Source organism: Oreochromis aureus, linkage group 14, assembly GCF_013358895.1.
Source record: "Oreochromis aureus strain Israel breed Guangdong linkage group 14, ZZ_aureus, whole genome shotgun sequence".
NCBI classification, from domain to species: domain Eukaryota; kingdom Metazoa; phylum Chordata; class Actinopteri; order Cichliformes; family Cichlidae; genus Oreochromis; species Oreochromis aureus.
The window spans coordinates 20,798,949-20,816,394 of NC_052955.1; the positions used below are offsets into that span (position 1 = coordinate 20,798,949).

At 39.4% G+C, this 17,446-nt stretch overlaps 2 protein-coding genes across 2 annotated transcripts in view; both read left to right on the forward strand.

The window, feature by feature from the left end:
* The window catches only part of elna (elastin a), a 53,066-nt gene extending 38,942 nt beyond the window's left edge, over positions 1–14,124 (forward strand). Inside the window, exons 32-46 of the mRNA XM_039622853.1 lie at positions 43–74; positions 2,362–2,389; positions 2,492–2,506; positions 2,628–2,657; positions 3,172–3,180; positions 4,504–4,551; positions 5,829–5,861; positions 5,954–6,034; positions 6,497–6,553; positions 7,113–7,157; positions 7,967–8,005; positions 8,585–8,632; positions 10,490–10,522; positions 12,533–12,610; positions 12,702–14,124. Of these exons, the coding sequence (XP_039478787.1) occupies positions 43–74; positions 2,362–2,389; positions 2,492–2,506; positions 2,628–2,657; positions 3,172–3,180; positions 4,504–4,551; positions 5,829–5,861; positions 5,954–6,034; positions 6,497–6,553; positions 7,113–7,157; positions 7,967–8,005; positions 8,585–8,632; positions 10,490–10,522; positions 12,533–12,610; positions 12,702–12,748 (623 nt within the window). The 3' untranslated portion in view covers positions 12,749–14,124. The remainder of the gene's footprint in view (positions 1–42; positions 75–2,361; positions 2,390–2,491; positions 2,507–2,627; positions 2,658–3,171; positions 3,181–4,503; positions 4,552–5,828; positions 5,862–5,953; positions 6,035–6,496; positions 6,554–7,112; positions 7,158–7,966; positions 8,006–8,584; positions 8,633–10,489; positions 10,523–12,532; positions 12,611–12,701) is intronic.
* A 2,479-nt stretch (positions 14,125–16,603) lies between these two features.
* limk1a (LIM domain kinase 1a) overlaps positions 16,604–17,446 on the forward strand; it is a 56,399-nt gene continuing 55,556 nt past the window's right edge. The window contains exon 1 of the mRNA XM_039622854.1: positions 16,604–16,834. Within this exon, the coding sequence (XP_039478788.1) occupies positions 16,777–16,834 (58 nt within the window). The 5' untranslated portion in view covers positions 16,604–16,776. The remainder of the gene's footprint in view (positions 16,835–17,446) is intronic.

Below are 17,446 nucleotides of genomic sequence, written 5' to 3' on the forward strand. Positions count from 1 at the left end.
TTATAGTTGTAAATTTTAAATGATCCATTATTACTTCCACAGCAAAGGATGTCAGTGGAACTCCTCAGCCAGGTACAGTGAAATGTCTCAGCTGATTACATACTGTATGAAAGGAGGATTTGTCTGCCACAGTTAGAGTATTTCTGTAAAAAGTTAACAGCAAACTGAAGGGACTCGTGGATTTCCTATTTTAAGCCTCAGAAGCTCACTGAGAGCTTCAGCACACTGCTTGCACGACTTTAGCAATAAAACACGCACACGGCTCACCTGCCACGCTATTTTTTTCTTGTTTTTAACAGTTGCTCTCTACTTTGTGGTAAACATATTTGCCCTTCACTCCTTTTCTGCCCACACAATTTCCCAGTTTTCCTAATAGTGCTACAAGCCGTTGACCACCTCCAGCTTTATAGCCTCCAAGCTGGGGCAGTGCTTTGGTCCACTTCACAGCTTCTGCCTTTTCTCGTGACTCTCACTCTTTGCCCGTGGAATTCATGCTGGATCAAACTGGTACTTGTCATCTTTTTGGCAGAGCCCACTGATATTGCCGCAACTGGCAAGACCCCAGAGGTCCCAGATCCCAGTAAGACTCGGTTTGCTTGAAGTCTTTGACCATAAATTAAAATATAAGGCATTTATTTGATGTTTGCAGTTTTTGCCAGTTGTAGTTGAGTTTTGATCTAATATATATTTATCTATTCAGTATTTGAGAATGTGATTTTTTTTTTATTTATTTTTTTGCTTCATTTCATCACTGCATTCAAAAACATCATTTTTATGATTTCACATTTAATTGGAGTCGTTGAGATGATTTGGACCCTTTTTGCTTCTGTCTTGATAATTATGTCTATTTATTTAAATCAAATTATTACATGAAGAAATTATGCCTTATGAGAGTATTTATAATTTATACAAAACTAAATAAAATTTTCCAAGATTTTGAGAGTTCACTTTCTCAAATACTGTTTGGAAATAGTATAGAAATGTCTCGTGAGCATGCATTAGCTGTAGTAAGTAGTACTCCACTTCTTTTTGGGACTGTAAAGATGGGAACCGATTACCTTTCTTATAGTATTATATATACTCTGCTAAAGGGAAGCAGTAATATGTACTCTGTCAAATACATGAGAGAGCTGTCTCAGATATAGTCCCAGAACACCTTGTTTCACGTAGTCCTGAAAGAAAAGTCGTTTTAAAGCAGACCTATTATGCTTGCTTCAAGCTCCAGAGTTTTGTCCTTGGACTATACTAGAGTAGTTTTGAATCATAGCTCAGAATTACTCTTTGTTACCTTATTTGAGCATTAGAAGACCTCAGTTTTAGCTATTCTTCCTTTAAGCCAACCTTCTTCTGATTGGCTGCCCCTCACTAAAAGAAGACTTCAGCAGCAGGTGGGCGGAGCTTCTATGCTGACAGCCAGAGCTGCGTGTCTGATATGACGTCCTTCTTTGACATCCTGCAGATCCAAGAGTAGGAAAACTGTCTGAAACTGAGTATTTAGAGCACAATGAAGACTTTTGGTTCACGTGGATTATTTAGTTTTATAGGGATTAAGTAAGACTTTGTTTAATATATCCAACAGTATTCAAATGACCAAAATAAATAAGTGAACACATAAAAATAAAAAGAACTGCAGCATAATAGGTCCACTTTAACCTGTCTTGCCTCTTCAACTTCCTGTTAGTGTATAATTTGGTGTTGTTTTTTTTCCTTTCTCTAGCATTTACTCATCTTGTGCACTCCTTTAGTTTTTTACCTCACAGCTTGCTGTGCTTGATACATTGCTTTCATTATAGCATCATAACTGTAATTTGTGTAATATTAACTGCATTAATCCTTTAGAGGGAATGTGTAGATTAATGGGATGTGATCTTTTCTGTTTTAATTCCTCGTGTCCACAGAGGTTCGTTTAGGAACATGACTACTTGTGCTCATAGTTTGACAGACAGTTTTTTGTGATATTTACACAGTTTAAGTTTGTAAAATCACTGCACTTAAAGTCCTTTATTATTAAATAAACATTGAATATACTGAAAAGCAGCTACTTCACACTTTTTAGTAGATTAGTTGTTTCTTAGTTGCATGAAATCCTAAAACATTATGTCTTGTATTTATTTCCTTGCATTCCCAAATGCAATTAATGTAAACCATTGATTCTGTTGTTATTAGTGGGGCTCATCTGAAAAGACAAAATAAGTAAAAGGCACTTTTCTAAATTTTTTCTTCTTTTTTTTTCTTTACTCTCATGGTGGATGGGTGAACACAGGTGGTAAGTTGGAAACAAACATGCAGGTTTTTGCTTCATTTGATTCTCATGTTTGTGTCTGTTTGTTTTAATAAATGTTATTTCTGACTCCTCTGACAGTTTCTGGTGGAATTGTTCAGCCTAGTCGTAAGTATTCACATTAATCCTGTAAATCCTTGTTAACCTTGAAAGTATGCTTACTGTGCTTATCTAAACATTATTATACTTTTTCTTTTTTTTACTTTACAGCAGGCACAGGTGTTGGTAAATATGTCAAAATCCTCTCATACTGAAATATACCAAAAATACTCAGAGGTTTATGATTTTGCTACATTCAAACATTAAACGTGACAAAACTTTTACTTGTGTGTTTCCCATGTGACAGTTGGAACGGGAGTTGACGCTCCTGCTGGTGGTAAGAACAGTTTTTCTTTTTCTTTTCTATACATATTCAGCATGTGCCATTAAGCAGCTTATTTCAATGGATCTTCTAACAAACGCTTGTAGCATCTGTTAATCTGTAAACTCAATGACAGGGGTGTCAAACATAAGGCCAAGGGGCCAGAATTGGCCAAATCCAGCCAACTGGACAGCTTTGAAGGAGGGCATCAATTTTGTACTTTTAACTGTATTTTCAGTTAAAACATTGTGGTTTATACATAAGGGACAGTTTGGACAATAAGCTTCCAGAACTTTCTTTGCATTTATTTATATTATAACACATATTTATTTCTTATCTCTGGGATTAAATATGCACTTAAACTTCTTTACACTAACAGCATGAGCTTTATGTAGCCCTTAATGTGAAATGAGTTTGGCATACCTGCCCTATTACATTTATTATTACTGAAATTGCATTGCTTGTCATTTTGACATATTTTAACTGATGTAACCGTTGCCTGTGTTTCTATTCGACACTTCACGTCAAGTTCAACCTGGTAAGTTTAACTTTTTTAATCAAAATTAAGCAAAATTTACTGATTAATTTGTAATTTACAATAAGGAAAGAGAGAAAAAAAGGAAAATAAGAGTTAAGTTTCACCCTGTCACGCCTCTCTCACTGGCCACAAAAAGGTTTTTTAACATTCCTCCAAGATTTTCGTCCATATTTACGTGATGACATCACACATTCGCTGCAGATTTGTTGACTGTACATGGATGATGGAAATCTCTTGTTACGTCACATCCCAAAAATGGTCTATTCGATTTAGTACAGAGAACTCACCGACGTGTTCAAGAAACCAGTTTCAGATGATCTGAGCTTTGTGACATAGAATATAGACTATATTCTATAAAAATGCCCCCCACACCATAAGATCACCACCAGCAGCCTGAAATGCTGATACAAGGCAGGGTGGATCCATGTTTTCAGTTTGTTTACACTAAATTCAGAACCTACAATTCAAATGTCACAGCATAAATTAAGACTCAGACACAGACCCAGCAATGCTTTCCAGTCTTCTGTTGTCCAGTTTTGCTGAGCCTGAGTAAATTGCAGTCGAGTAGCAGCCGGTGTGGTCTTCTGCTGCTGTAACCCATCTGGTTCAAGATTTGAGACACTCTGTATTCAGAGATGCTCTTCTGCATAACTTGGCTGTAATTAGTAGTTGTTTTAGCTGCTGTTGCCTTCCTATCAGCTTGAAGTGGTCTGGCTTCAACAAGGCATTTTCATCCAGAGAACTGCCGCTCACTGGATATCTTCTCTTTTTTGGACCATGTCCAAAAAAAGCAGATATACCTTGAGTGGAGGTCCTGGTCATGTGGCAATGTGGGAAAATCCCAGTAAATCAGCAATTTCTGAAATACTCGAACCAACAACCATGCCACGTTCAAAGTCACTTAAAGCCATTCTTGTGACTGTAACAGTTAAAGGAACTAAATCACGATATGCTAAATTAAATATATTAAAAATGTCAGAATAGTTGAGGATTTTAAATTAACTGATCAAACTGTTGTTTTCTAGCTGGTTTTAATAGGTTTTCCTTTTTTTACCTTTCTTTTTTTTCATCACACATGTTGGGAAATTTATCATTCCATCTGTTATTTTAACTGGAGTTCAACAACAAGTCAAATATTTATTATTTTATTGATTCAGGAGCGCCGTGTTGTTTTAATCCCTCAGTCTCCTGTATGTTTTCTAACTTAAAGTTCATGAGAGTATGCTGGATCCATCTGGCCACATGGTGGAGACCAATACAAACATACCCGCTGTGGGGCTTTTTCTCTTTGACTGTAAAAGTAAAAGGCGCTGCTGTTTTCAGGTCCTGGTGTTGGAACAGTTGGAAAAGCACCCAAACCATTCATACCAGGTAAAGAGGAACTAGATCTTTTAACTATCACTCATTTGTATGATAAAGCATAAGATATTATCTCTGATTCTCTTGCATGTGATCTGTTTATGTTTATTTTGCTCACTCCTTTGCCACAAAATACTAGATGTGCATTTAAGGAGTTCAAATGAATATTGTCTGAATTTAGTAATTAATATTTTAGCTATCTGTAGCTCACACCAAGCCTAGATGTATATATCTGGATTTATACAGTTTGTAAATAAATTTATATTTAGAAGTTTCTAATTATTAGAATTTTGCATTATACATTATACAGTATGGTAGAGTTAAAAGACTAAATTGTGACATATCACACATTAATTTCAGCGCTACTGTCATGTTTGCTGCTGCTGCTCATTACTCACACAAACACACATACAGCATCTTAGCTCCGTGAAGCCCTGTCATTTTAGTCTCAATCCAAATATTGGTTAATTTGTTTTTATAATCACATCCACTTTTATGCTACACATGATGCAGCCTTCTTAACAGGCACTCTCTGTGCAGACAGTTAATGATTCTTCAGCCTGGATCAATGAAACCAACAAAAAGCTGCATCAGGCCAATTATACCTGCAACAGACTGAATAGTCATCAGTTTTGTGCATATGCTGGTTTGCACTTTTAGGGCATTTTACCTATTGTGCACTTTTTTGCAAGCTTTAATGTCATTTTTTGAATAGAATTGTAAAACTTTGCAAAATTTGTAAATTTTGTTGGTAACAGGAGACTCTCCTGATAGATAATTAAAAATAAAAACAAGGCAAATGTTTTTTTACTAAGATTAAAACACAAAATATGACAAAAAATTAAACGTTAAAATATTATAAACTCTCGAGATAAAGTATTTGTTACCTTTACAATGTTTTTAATTAATGTAAAGGATCACCAATAACACTGTGATACCCGAGTAGAATCAGTTATTATATCAGTTATTATTTTTATTGACGTTTCTCTTTTTGTTTTTCTTTGTCTGATGCCTATCGAGTAAATCTCAGTTTTTCCCAGTATTAACATGACAGGGATTTGAAATTCCTGGTTATAACATGAAGTCTTCTGTTTGACGTTTACTCGTTTGTGCACTCAGGGTAAATGTTATGCCCAAACTGTTGATTTAACTAATTTAATAAATTTCTATGTAATTTTGTTACATGAGTACGTATACATTCAGTTTCTACAGAGTGCATTTTATTTAATGATTAATCACTTGATTAAATAAGCCTTTGATTTTTTGGGTCTTCTATTTTTACTCCATAGGTACTGGCTATCCTTATGGACCACCTTATGGAGGCAAGTTTCCTGTTTAAGTTTATTGTGTTTTGGCTCTCATAGATTTTGTTTAAAGAGCAGTGAGTTTTATTTCTACTCTTTTTGTGCTTTAGTACCTTTAGGCACTGGCACTGGACCCGGAACTGGACCTGGAACTGGAACACTGCCTGGAGCAAAGCCTCTGAAACCTCCAGGTACTCGTATCCATTTCTACTTTGACCTTCAAGCAACCAAACTGTTTTAGTAACTAAAGCTGGTGCAAAAAACTTGCCTCTAATCTTTTCTTTATCTATGACAGACACTCTAATGTCTTATAATTATGGTGTAATCATTGTTATGCAAAAACAAAGTGAAAAGACACTGGATGAACAAAACTGTTGTATGGTACGTCATACAGAACAAAAAAAACATTTAAAAATGTAAAGTCTGAATGAATGCATGTACAATATGTTTCATTTTAACACAAAGTTCAGTCATAGTCAAAGTGTGTTTCATTGTTTGGTACTTTATAACAAATTCAAATTAAACAATATTCAGAGTACTGAAATATATTAAAGTTTCGACTGTCAGAATTGAAGAACTAATAATGGAATAATTAGATAAAAAGAGAGCGTGTGCACATGCAGTCTCAGCATTGTTGTGTTTTGTGTTTCTAGCTGTGGGTGGTGCTGGAGAGAGACCAGGAATCCCACTGGCTGCAGGAGGTTATCAAGGTCAGTGAGCCCTAAGAAAATTTACTTGCAGGAAACTAAATTATTACAACGTATTAGTAATTATTAATCAGGAAATAAGAATACATACTTCTTTTTACCAGGACTTGTTGAAATCAGGGAACATTTTATTATCATTAGACCCTTTTTGTGATTCCTTCACTGAGCATAACGCCTTCTCGTACTGTAGGAGATGAGTTATCTATTAGATGTCACCATGATTCAGGGGGATACACTCAGCTTGGACAAGGTATAGGTAAAGGAGATGAGCCTGTCAGCACTGATGCCTAATGTTTCCCTGACTTTAAAAAACAACAACAAAATCATCCAGTCCAGTGCACAAAGTGACAGTTGGTGAGGAGATGTCATCTCATGGCACTTCCTGTGCAGGAAATTGGCCAAAATGCTGATAAGTTGCTGTGCAGGGTGCAGCGTATCAGGAATGAGAAACCACTTTAAGGAAGGAAAACAACTGGAGGCATTATTCAAAGAGTTTCTCATTCTTTATGTGGCTCTTAGTCCATAGGCCATTGCATGTAAGCCAGTTTTCTCTGTGTGACAGGTGGAGTTGTGTATCCTGGAGGTGCAGCTAAAGCGCCCAAACCAGGTAATGTAACAGGCCCGGTACTGCTGCCGCACATCAATGCACAATGTAAACATGGGAAATGTGCTGTGAATGAGTTTTCCTATAGCTTGTGGCCACACTGTGTACTTTATGTTGAAGACACAGTTTCCCAGAAAGAATGTTTGGGAAACTTCCACCTCACTTCCTCTTCAAATTAAACCTAAAAAATTCAGTAATGCATCTTTTAAAGTAGTTTTTGTTTTGTTAGCGAGATGCTATCAAACCAAAATCACTAGATTTACTCAGATTACTTGTATCAAAAAGACACTTTGTAGACATTTACAGTACCATATTCTCTCTCTTTAGCAGAGTTTGTTTACCAGTGAGGAATGTGGCCTGAAATAAAGTGATTCAGCCATTTTTTATTTTTTTTTTAAATCAAGCTTCTGCAAAGGCAAGCTCCACCAAGGGCAGTAATCCCTGCAGCATTTCTGTTCTGTTAGGCGTCTGTAAATGGAGCAAGTCAACAACACATCATTTTGCCCTGGAGACCATATTACTGTGCAGAACATCACTGTGGGATTGTTTGAAGATAACACAACCCCCCTGGGGAGTCCTGCCCTGAAATAGCAAAATTCTGCCAGGGGAAATTTGGATGAGGCCGTTAATGTGACGTTAGCTGAGCCACTGGCCACATGCCACTTTAGGGCCTGAAGTGACAATGCTGGAGTAATACACATAGAAACAAACTACAATCCATAGAAATTTGAAACTTATAAAGTTGTATTTGCTGTATATCAGAAGAAAAGAAACATTTGAATTGTTTCTTTATCGTCTTTTAATTTGAGCAGGCTACGGCAATATTGGAGGTGGTGGCGGATACCAGCAAGGTGAGGACCACAATGACATTTTTACCACTCAGTCCCTCTCCTTTTTATTCTTTAGCAGTTTAAGATGATGCATATTTCTGTTCAGAGGTCCACAGCCATATTTACACTTGCACAGCTTTTAGACCTGCCTCTTCTTCTCTTCCTCTGCCCACCCGTGATGGATCATTGCAAGCAGCAGCCGACAGTGCCGCCTGCTCTCACTTCCCCACAGATACTGCCCGGCTACAGCTAGTCATAAAAACTGTCTGCCCTAATCCATCTCCCAGTGAACACAGACACATCCGTCTGTGTGAAATGTTACCGCAGATGGTTTAATAGCTTTCATTTTTGCAGCACAGTTTTTCCATCATGGAGGTTTGCCAAACTGAGAGATCCGTAATTATGAAAATCGGGTCAAGTTGTCATATTCAGAGTAATGCTGGGCGGTTTAATCATAACTTACTTGTAAAACATTTAGTGCAAATGGATTTACTGCCAACACAAATTATTCTATACATGAATCCAATTCATACTGTGTGATATATTTTCCATCTGTAGGCTTGTGAGGTCTCCATTAAAATTGTTTTTACAAACTTACAGGTGTAGTTCCTGGTTACAGAGGAGGATACCCCCAGCAGTACTACCAAGGTAAAACAACGACTTCCTTTATGCACAATTTGATTAAAGTATATTGATAAATTCACAGCAGACATTATGTAACATACTACTTACTACCTGCTGTTGGTGATAAACACTTCTGTGTAGTGACCTTTTAAGGACGCTGGTTGTGCCATAAATCAGTGTTGACAAATGACAAAATAGAGCCATTTATCTTTAGAAGGTGGGCTCAAAGGCAGAGGACAGTGGTAGGATGTTTTGAGAGTGTGTGGCTGTGTCGGAGGTGGACGTTCACGCAAGAAAAGAACTCCAAAAAAACGAGGCACTAATACTTCATAAGAGCGTGTGCTTTTCAGTAAAGCAGACTGAAGTATACTCATGAGCTACTTTATTAGATGTACCTTGCAAGTACCAAGTAGGACCAATTTTACCTTCAAAACAGCCTTAATTGTTTGTTGCATAGATTCTTCATTCATTTATCAGCTCCATTGTTGCAGCAGACAATCTTTCCAGCCTTCTGTTGTTTAAGAAAAAAGATGCAAATCTTGGTTGTAACAAGTGGTTTTTTGAGTAACTGTTGCTTTCCTGTCAGCTCAAAGAGATCTGGTGATTCTCCTCTGATATCAGCAAGGCATTTTCAGCCAGACAACAGCAACTTGCTGGATATTTTCTCTTTTGCAGCTCATTCTCAGTAAACCCTAGGTATGGTTGTGGAGGACAATCCCAGTAGCTCAGCAGTTTCTGGAATACTCTGACCAGCCAGTCTCACAACAAAGTCACTTAAATCGTCTTCTTTTATCATTCTGATAATCAGTTTGAAATTCAGCATGCCATCTTGACCCTTGGCTGATTAGATATTTGCATCAACAAGCAGTTGAACAGGTGTACCTAATGAAAAACTGTAATTCACAGTGCATTCATAGCACTGATAAGTGCAATGGTAAAATAAACCTGCCTCCACCGAGCGGAGGATTTAGCGCACGGATGATTGTTTAACTGTTTGTCCTTGTTTCTGGATCAGGAGCCGGATTAATGTTGAGGCGCTATTACCCAGGTAACAGGAAGACAGGAGACTGCCTCCACTTTAGAGCTTAAAGAAAAGGAGAGGGGAGCAACAGAAGGTTTCACTTTCTTGCAACAATATTCACACATGGTAAATGATTCGGAAACCACATTAGGAAAAATATTACCTGGTCTCTAATCGGTATTTATTCTTCCCTCTCCTTTCCTTTATGTCGGCCACTTTCACGTAAACGCAGCTCCAGCTTCTGCACAATTTCCATGTCATGCTTATCATGATCTCTTTACTCGTTAAGCTACAGTAGAGATATCTACTGTTTCCTCTTATCCAACTAAAAAAATCTCATGTTAAACTTGAAATGTCTGGAATGTTTTAGTTTAATTTGAATTTGATTCATTATTCATAAATATTTTTGATTATCCTAAGCAATGAAGGGTTTTTTTAGACCAAAAGGATTTGTGAACTTTTCCATTTTAAGTTTAAAATAATTAGATTTTTGATTCCCCCCTCCATTTAACATGTTAACGCACATTTAACTGACATTTCTTCAGTTTAAGCAGACAAACCATATGCACCTCTATCTACAAGATTAACTGTCTGTATTTTAAATACAAAACACAGACAGGAGAAGACTACTGTCTGCATAAAATCTGGTCACTTGTCTGCACTGAAAACGTGTCGGAAACAAACAGCTCAGCTCTACATTTAAGTGCCTCCCGTGCGATCCTCTATAATGTCAACAGTTTAATTCTAACCACATCCTGGCTGGGAGAAATGAATCCACCTGTGTGACAGACCCAAAGTGGTTTCATCCAAACATTGCTCTGCTGACACCAGCTCTTGTATTTGTCTTTCCTGTTGTGTAGGATATGTGCCAGCCCCGCTGACTCCTCAACAAGGTACCAAACAACCACGTCCTCTCATTACATTACTTCACACATGCAAAAAGAAAACATTATTTTTTTGCACATTGTAAAGGCATTGTTTCAGTGAGTGACTGTTCCCTGAACCTCTGCTCATTTTCCAGTTCATCTCTCATTAAATCTACTTTTTGGCAGAGCACGCCAACATGCCAGATTATGGAGATGAGTTTGGAAAATGTGTCTGTGCTGGTCAGTGCAGATGGTGCGGCTCAGCCCGTATGATGAACACACCATAATCTGTATTTTCCTGAACTCAATTACTTCTGCTTGTGGGATAATTTCATAGAAAGCGCATGCTATTTTAGAGGCTATAATATCATTTGTTGGATCATTCAGAGTCCCTGACGTACAGCTTTCAAGGGCTTTCAAGTCTCTGAATGAAATCTGAATTAGTTTTATTGCCAAAACTTTAAGGTGTAGGTCCTAATGGTCTGCAACCCGCTGCCAGAGGCAAGTGACTTAAAAAGCCCCTGTGGGAGGGGTCAGCAGCAACCTCTTTTACCCACATCAGGATCCTAGAAGTAAAGATTCCAGCCAGTCGCCTTCTCAGTAGAGCAGACGACATGGTGCAGTCAGCCTTTGTGTTTGGCAGGAACATATATGGTGGTGATAGAGATGTCATGAATCACAAGATGATGCCTCAAATGCAGACTCACTAAGAGGCAGACATAAACAAAAAGCGAACCTTAATTCAATCTGATTTCAAAGTCTGATAGATGGTGGAAACAAAAAAGGGACACAAAGAGGACAACAGCTGCTGAGACAAAGACTGAAGGGGAGACAAAACTACAAAAGAGAGTAACTAGGAGAAGTGGATAACAAGATGCAGGTGAAGATAATCAAAGACAGTTACACAGGAGGAGAAGTAAAACTAAACTCAAGAAACAGACGGGTATCTATCAAAATAAAACAGGAAGTAAGAATCATAACTAAACGGGGGAACGCAGACATGTGACAGATCTTAACACAGTAAGAAAAGGATAAGACGGGAAACACCGAGGAAACAACTGAAACTTTAAGACTAAAGTTGAGCATGGAGTAGAACAGATTTTCAATATCCCCAGTGTAGGCAGACTTATCCCCATCTGTGATGAGCCCGATCGAGGTGGTGTCATCTGTTAACTTCATAAGGTTGACAGACTGGTGACTGGAGGTGGAGCTGTTGGTAGGCAAGAAGAAAATGAGGGGAGAAAGTACGTAGCCTGTAGGGGAACTGATGCTGCTGGTCTGAGCCATTCACATGACCAGTGAGGGTTTTCACATCCTTCCTTGGGCCGGTGAATAGTGGAGCAGTCCACAATGATGTGACAAAATGATCTTTACTAAAGTACTCGCAAAGTAAGTGTGCCTTTTGGCAGCCATCCTAAAAAGTACTTCACAGTCACCAGGACTCAAAAACTTCAAATGTAGAAGTTTATTATAAATATTATTCATCTCATCTTGGTGGTGTTGATTAGATTAAGATAAAGTTATTATCCAGTATATCAGCAGCTGTCTATCATATATCACCTACCTTATTAATATAACTTGCTGAGCAGGTCTGCAGTAAAAACTTCACTAGTAAATCCATCTACAGTTTAATTTCCAGCACCCGTGTTTGGAGGCAAGTGCCTCCTGTCTTAAACGGCTTACAGGGCTGCGGCATGTGTTGCTTATTGGAAACGTGAACTTTTATAAGACATGCCAAGAAAAAGACAAGTTCTTAAACATTTATGCACTAGAAGAACGTTTTGTTTAAAGGAAATTAATCATATTGTGTTCTTTTTTATTTGAAAGTATCAAATTTTACACACAAAGTTTTTCCTTGTAGAAATAGAAACAAAAACCACAAAAAGGCCAAGAGAACAGTTGAATATTCAAATATATGCGTGAAAAATAGAGTGACAGATCTGCCCAGTGGCCAGTCAGGTAATCTTCTGGCTAACATTAAGCCCAGTACCATCAGACTGGAAACATAATAACCAATACTGTTTTGTTGTTTTGCAGCCAAAGCAGCAAAGTACGGTCCTCTGCAGGGCTTCCTTGGTGGTGCAGGTGGAGGAGGCGGCGGAGGAATCTATAGAGGTAAAAGATTTGAGCACATTGTTGAAGAAGCATCCTGAAAACAGAAGTTGCTGCTAAGCAAAGACTAAAATGTTGCCGGTGTTTGCTGCAGGTGGTGTTGCAGGATGCCAGGGCAAATACTGTGGGAGGAGGAAGTAGAGGATCTCCCGAGATCCAGTGACCTCAAGAAACCATGGTGCTACTGCATGATCGAGAATGTACATTTTATATGCAAAGCCCCATTAGACAACCTGTAAAGATGTTTGTTCTTACTTACTTGACTTCAGTGTCTGTTTTTACACAAACCCACCGACCCAGAATTTTGTACATGTTCTGATGTGACGTATGTTATTGACAGTGCCTTTAATCATTAACATGTTCAAGTTAACCAGCTTTAATTCCGTACCGCACCGGCCCACCATGTGTCGCTGCGTCCGTGCACGCACGCCTGCACGTGTGTGTATCGTTTGTTTGAAACTGTCTGTACCATCGGCTGTCAATGTGACCCACAAGTGATTTCCCTTTCTGCTTTAATCCTAAACTAAATCAAGGTGATCCGTCTCACTGGGCAGCACAGGGTTCGTCTGCTCCTCTCCAACCTGTCACAGGGGTGGGGTTGGTCATAGCTAGGCCGAAATCTGATGATATCCAGCCAATGTCAGTGTGGTTCCTGGCTCCCCATTTTCTCTGCTGCCATTTTTAGGCCTGCTGGGTATAAAGCGGTGGTAACTGGGGCTCCGGCCAACCCATCTGCTCTCGGCAACTTTGCTGATTCTTGTTGCTGTGCAGTTCAGTTTTCTCAGCTTTTTTTTTTTGTTAAATGTTGCCAAACACTTTCTGCTGAAGACAGTCAAAAAGCAGTGTGTTCAAATATCAATCAGACACTGCTCTGGTATGTACGCGACGTGTATGTGCGTGTGTGTTTCATTATGTGTCGTGTTTAAGTCTGCTTCAAATGTTTAGTCTCATTTACATTTATGTAACTGGTCATTATTCAAGATTTGTTGCACCATGATTTGACTCATAGCTTTTTTGTTATCAGGAATGTGTGAGCATTAAAAAAAACAATCCTTTGCTTTTGCATTTATTCACTGTTATTAACTGTAATACAGATTAATACTTTGTTTTAATGGGAGTGCCGCTGTGTTTATGTGAGGCACAAAATCCCTGTTCTTTATTTACTTGAGCTGCTTTAAAAAAACCAAAACCAAAGGCTTTACTGACCAAAGGTTCATGAGCGCTGTTGCCAAGTGACCCCCATCTCTTCCCGTAACTGTGTACTGTATTTTGTACTAATTTGATGGCTTCAGTTCCTTCACTCGGTGCTGTGTAAGAACTGTCTTTGAGCCTCGCTGGGTCAGACCTTGTCTTATGTGGCGTGGGATACTCTTCATCTTTATTTAAAACTGTTTTTATAAGGAGGAACAGTGTGGTTTTGCACTTTTTATGTTTCCACGGCACACATGTGACTTGTTCCCGGACATCCGGCATTTTATTTGCTTTAACAAATAACAAAATAAAATGTGTTTAAAGAACACGCGTCTTCTTATTCATTACTTCTTGCTGCTTGTCCTGAGGGCTGATCAAAATCACCTGGTGGGGAGTGTCGAATCAGTCCAATGCTGGAACAATAACCTGGGTTCAAGTCCTGTCTGTTTTAGAGCTTTTTTCATACAAGTTCTGTTATTGTTCCACTAGGAAAAATGAATCACTTATCAGATTTATTGTATGTGAAGGATTTTTTCTCTATAATAAAAACAAACCTCAGGTTAGATGCGAACACTTTGCCAGAGTTTGGCGACTATGAGCTCTGTTCTTATTGTGCCAGCTGGAAGTAATGAACTCATACTGCTGTTCCCTGAAGATCTCCTGGGAGAGCCACTGACCCGTGATCCACATCCTGTAAAAGTAGCTTACACTGTTGTTCCAGGAGCAGAGGCTTTACTGCAGACATAAAACAATGTCACTGTGAAACTCTAGTCGAATTCTGTTTTTCTACAGCTTACATTTCAGTAAATCTGTTTGCTTGATTTTCCTAGTATTAGTTAGCTTACTTAATTTCTAACAGGAAATAATGTGTTTGTGTTACTTTAGCCAACATGTAATCGGTGTAGGCAAACCCTTTGTGCATACGTGTACTAAATCAGTTATCTGGCGACCTGCCACTGGGACAGACAGATCAAACCTCTGGCCCTGGCTTAGCTATCTCACTCCCATCTCCCCATACCGACACTCCTGACGCTGAACCAGTGCCACTGATTTTTTTTAAGTTCATCATGTCCAACAATGATGATTTTTAGGCAAAAATATTTCAACTTGATGCCCATTAATGCTATACTCACACATAGGAAAACCGTGTTTGGAGACTGGAGCACAAGCAAAATTATTGTGATTTGTGTGTTTTGAAGACGGAGACCGGGTATGCAACCTCCCGCAGTGAGCTGCCGTCTTCGTTACCATTTTATTGCTGTCTTTAGTGCGATAAGACTGAATCAGTGTGCTATGAATCTGCTGGCAATTACATGTTAATACTACAAACCTAATAATACAAACCTGTTGCCGTCTACTTGTACATAAGGCATCCAGTTGAAGTGAGTCCCTTACTGCAAAGAGACGTGTTACAGAGCAGTTTAGGTCATCCAGACTCACTCAGAGTTTTAAAAAAAAATGGAAAAAAATCCATCCTCACCACCACGTGGAGCAGGTGCAGAGCCGAAAAAATGTAAACATAGAAAAGAATTAACACGCACTGCAGAGCTCCAGCTTCCTTATTTATTGCAGCTAGTCGTGTGTGACGTTTCGACTACGTCTGCTCTTCTTCAGATAATGAAACATAGGACGGCACCATCTTAAATCATCTGTGATAGATCACATGACCATGACCCATGGCAATAATATCTAATCAGAACCATGTCTTATATAGGTCTCACTCAGATTTATTGCAATATGTTGATAGTCTGTCTGCAGTTTGCCATTTTATGTCCATTCTAGTGTTACCTGCACCTCAACTCGCCTCCGTATTTGTTGTGTGAAATTGGCACTAATGTGGGTGTGGCTTTGTGTATGTGTGTTTCAGAATTGCTGTGAGACAGTGGCTGATTGGGTTGTTTTAACTGAAGCTAGTTACATTTGATTGCACTTACACTCTGGTCCTTTGATATTTCACACTGCAAACGCTGCTGTTTCACTTGTGGCTCTCTGTGCAGGTATGTTAAAAGTTCCAGACTTAAGAAAGTTTAAATTATAAATATTTTTTATGTCTGCATTCTGCTGTGGTTCTGTGTTTTGTACAATTAAAATTCAGAGATAATTCGGGTATATAATCACGCTGTACACACAGAATCCGTGTGTTACACTGAACCATAAAGGAAAATGGACGTGGTGACTGTGTTGCATTTAAGCAATGACTAAAATCAGTAATTACCATTTTGTAATTTCTGAATTGTGCGCTCAGGCTTCCGTTTTCTGTCTGCTTTGCACTTCTTTGCACAGCTAACTGATTTTACGGCTCCTAAATTAAGCCCCAGTTAATCTCATGAACAGCAAATTTCACGATTTAGACTTCTCTTAAACATTAAATAAAACCTCAGTTTTTATGCTGCTGACTACACTGCAGCTGCTTTCAGATTTGCCTCCATGGGTTTCAAACCAGCCAACCACTTCATTTTCTTTCCCTTCGTTCCAGCTTCTTTTTATGTTGCACCCTTTCTTTACTGCGATTGCACTTCGATGAGACACTTAACAGCTACTTCCAGCACCTCCACCTATCCCATATCTCAACCCCTTTCGCCACTATCATGCATCAACGCGTTAATATTTTACCTGCCTTTCTACAAGAGCGCGCTCTGTCTACTTGTAGTTATCTTGTAGTTACTATGGTGGCGTTTCTGCGCCGTCTCCCCCCCTTCGTCCCTCCTCCACCAGACTTCATTAAGCAGGGCGTGTTTGTGGTTGGCCAGCCCCCTGTTTCCTCCGCACTGCTCGGCAGCTTCATTGGTCAGCGCCTCTCTTGAATGAAGCGCCGCAGAAACGTGCAGGCAGCGGGCAGAAGGAAGCTGTGTGGGCCGCCGCAGGGAGCGACCGACGCGCAGCGACACGACCCCCGGGCGCGTTGCGGTGTGTGTCGGTGAACACCGTTTATCCGTCGAGCAGAGGCAGTTGGCTCTCTCCCGGAGCTCCGCGTGTGAATGAGGTTGATGCTGCTCTGTTGCACCTGGAAGGACGAACGCATGGGAGAGGAGGAAGGTAAGGACCTGCGTGCTGGTTACGCGCTTCGGCTTTTGGGGCGGGCGATGCGGAGACGACGGCGCACTCCCTGCTCCTCGAAACGCAGAAGATGCTCCAACAGAAAAAAAGCTGCACACTGCGCCGTTTCTGTGTTTACTGTACAGAAATAGGTTCGTGTGCAGGGAGCGCCAGGCTGTGCCGCAGATGAAGCCATTCTTCGAGTGGATACGGCCAGCATGTTTGTATGCAACGTTCACCCTCAGGCCACCACCACCACACTCTTCATCTGCCGCCAGCCTTCTCCAATAATCCAGCATGCAGTGCTTATACACAGGTTGTTACATGAGAAGTAACTGTCCTTTAAGAGCTTCCTTCATGCTGTGTGAAAAACACACAGAGGGCAGAGTTTCCTGTTGTGCCTGCACCAAACTAAGACTCCCACAGACTCCATGATTACCTTAGGTGTGTGACCGGTGTAGATTTAATCATATAAATCAGCCAGATAACCTTCTGATCTCATTATTAATGAAGCTGTTTTAATTGTATGTTTTTTTAATTCATTGTTTTCTGGATAGTGATTCAGGAATCTATGGCTCGAACAGCTGGTAAACCACATTGTTGATATATGTG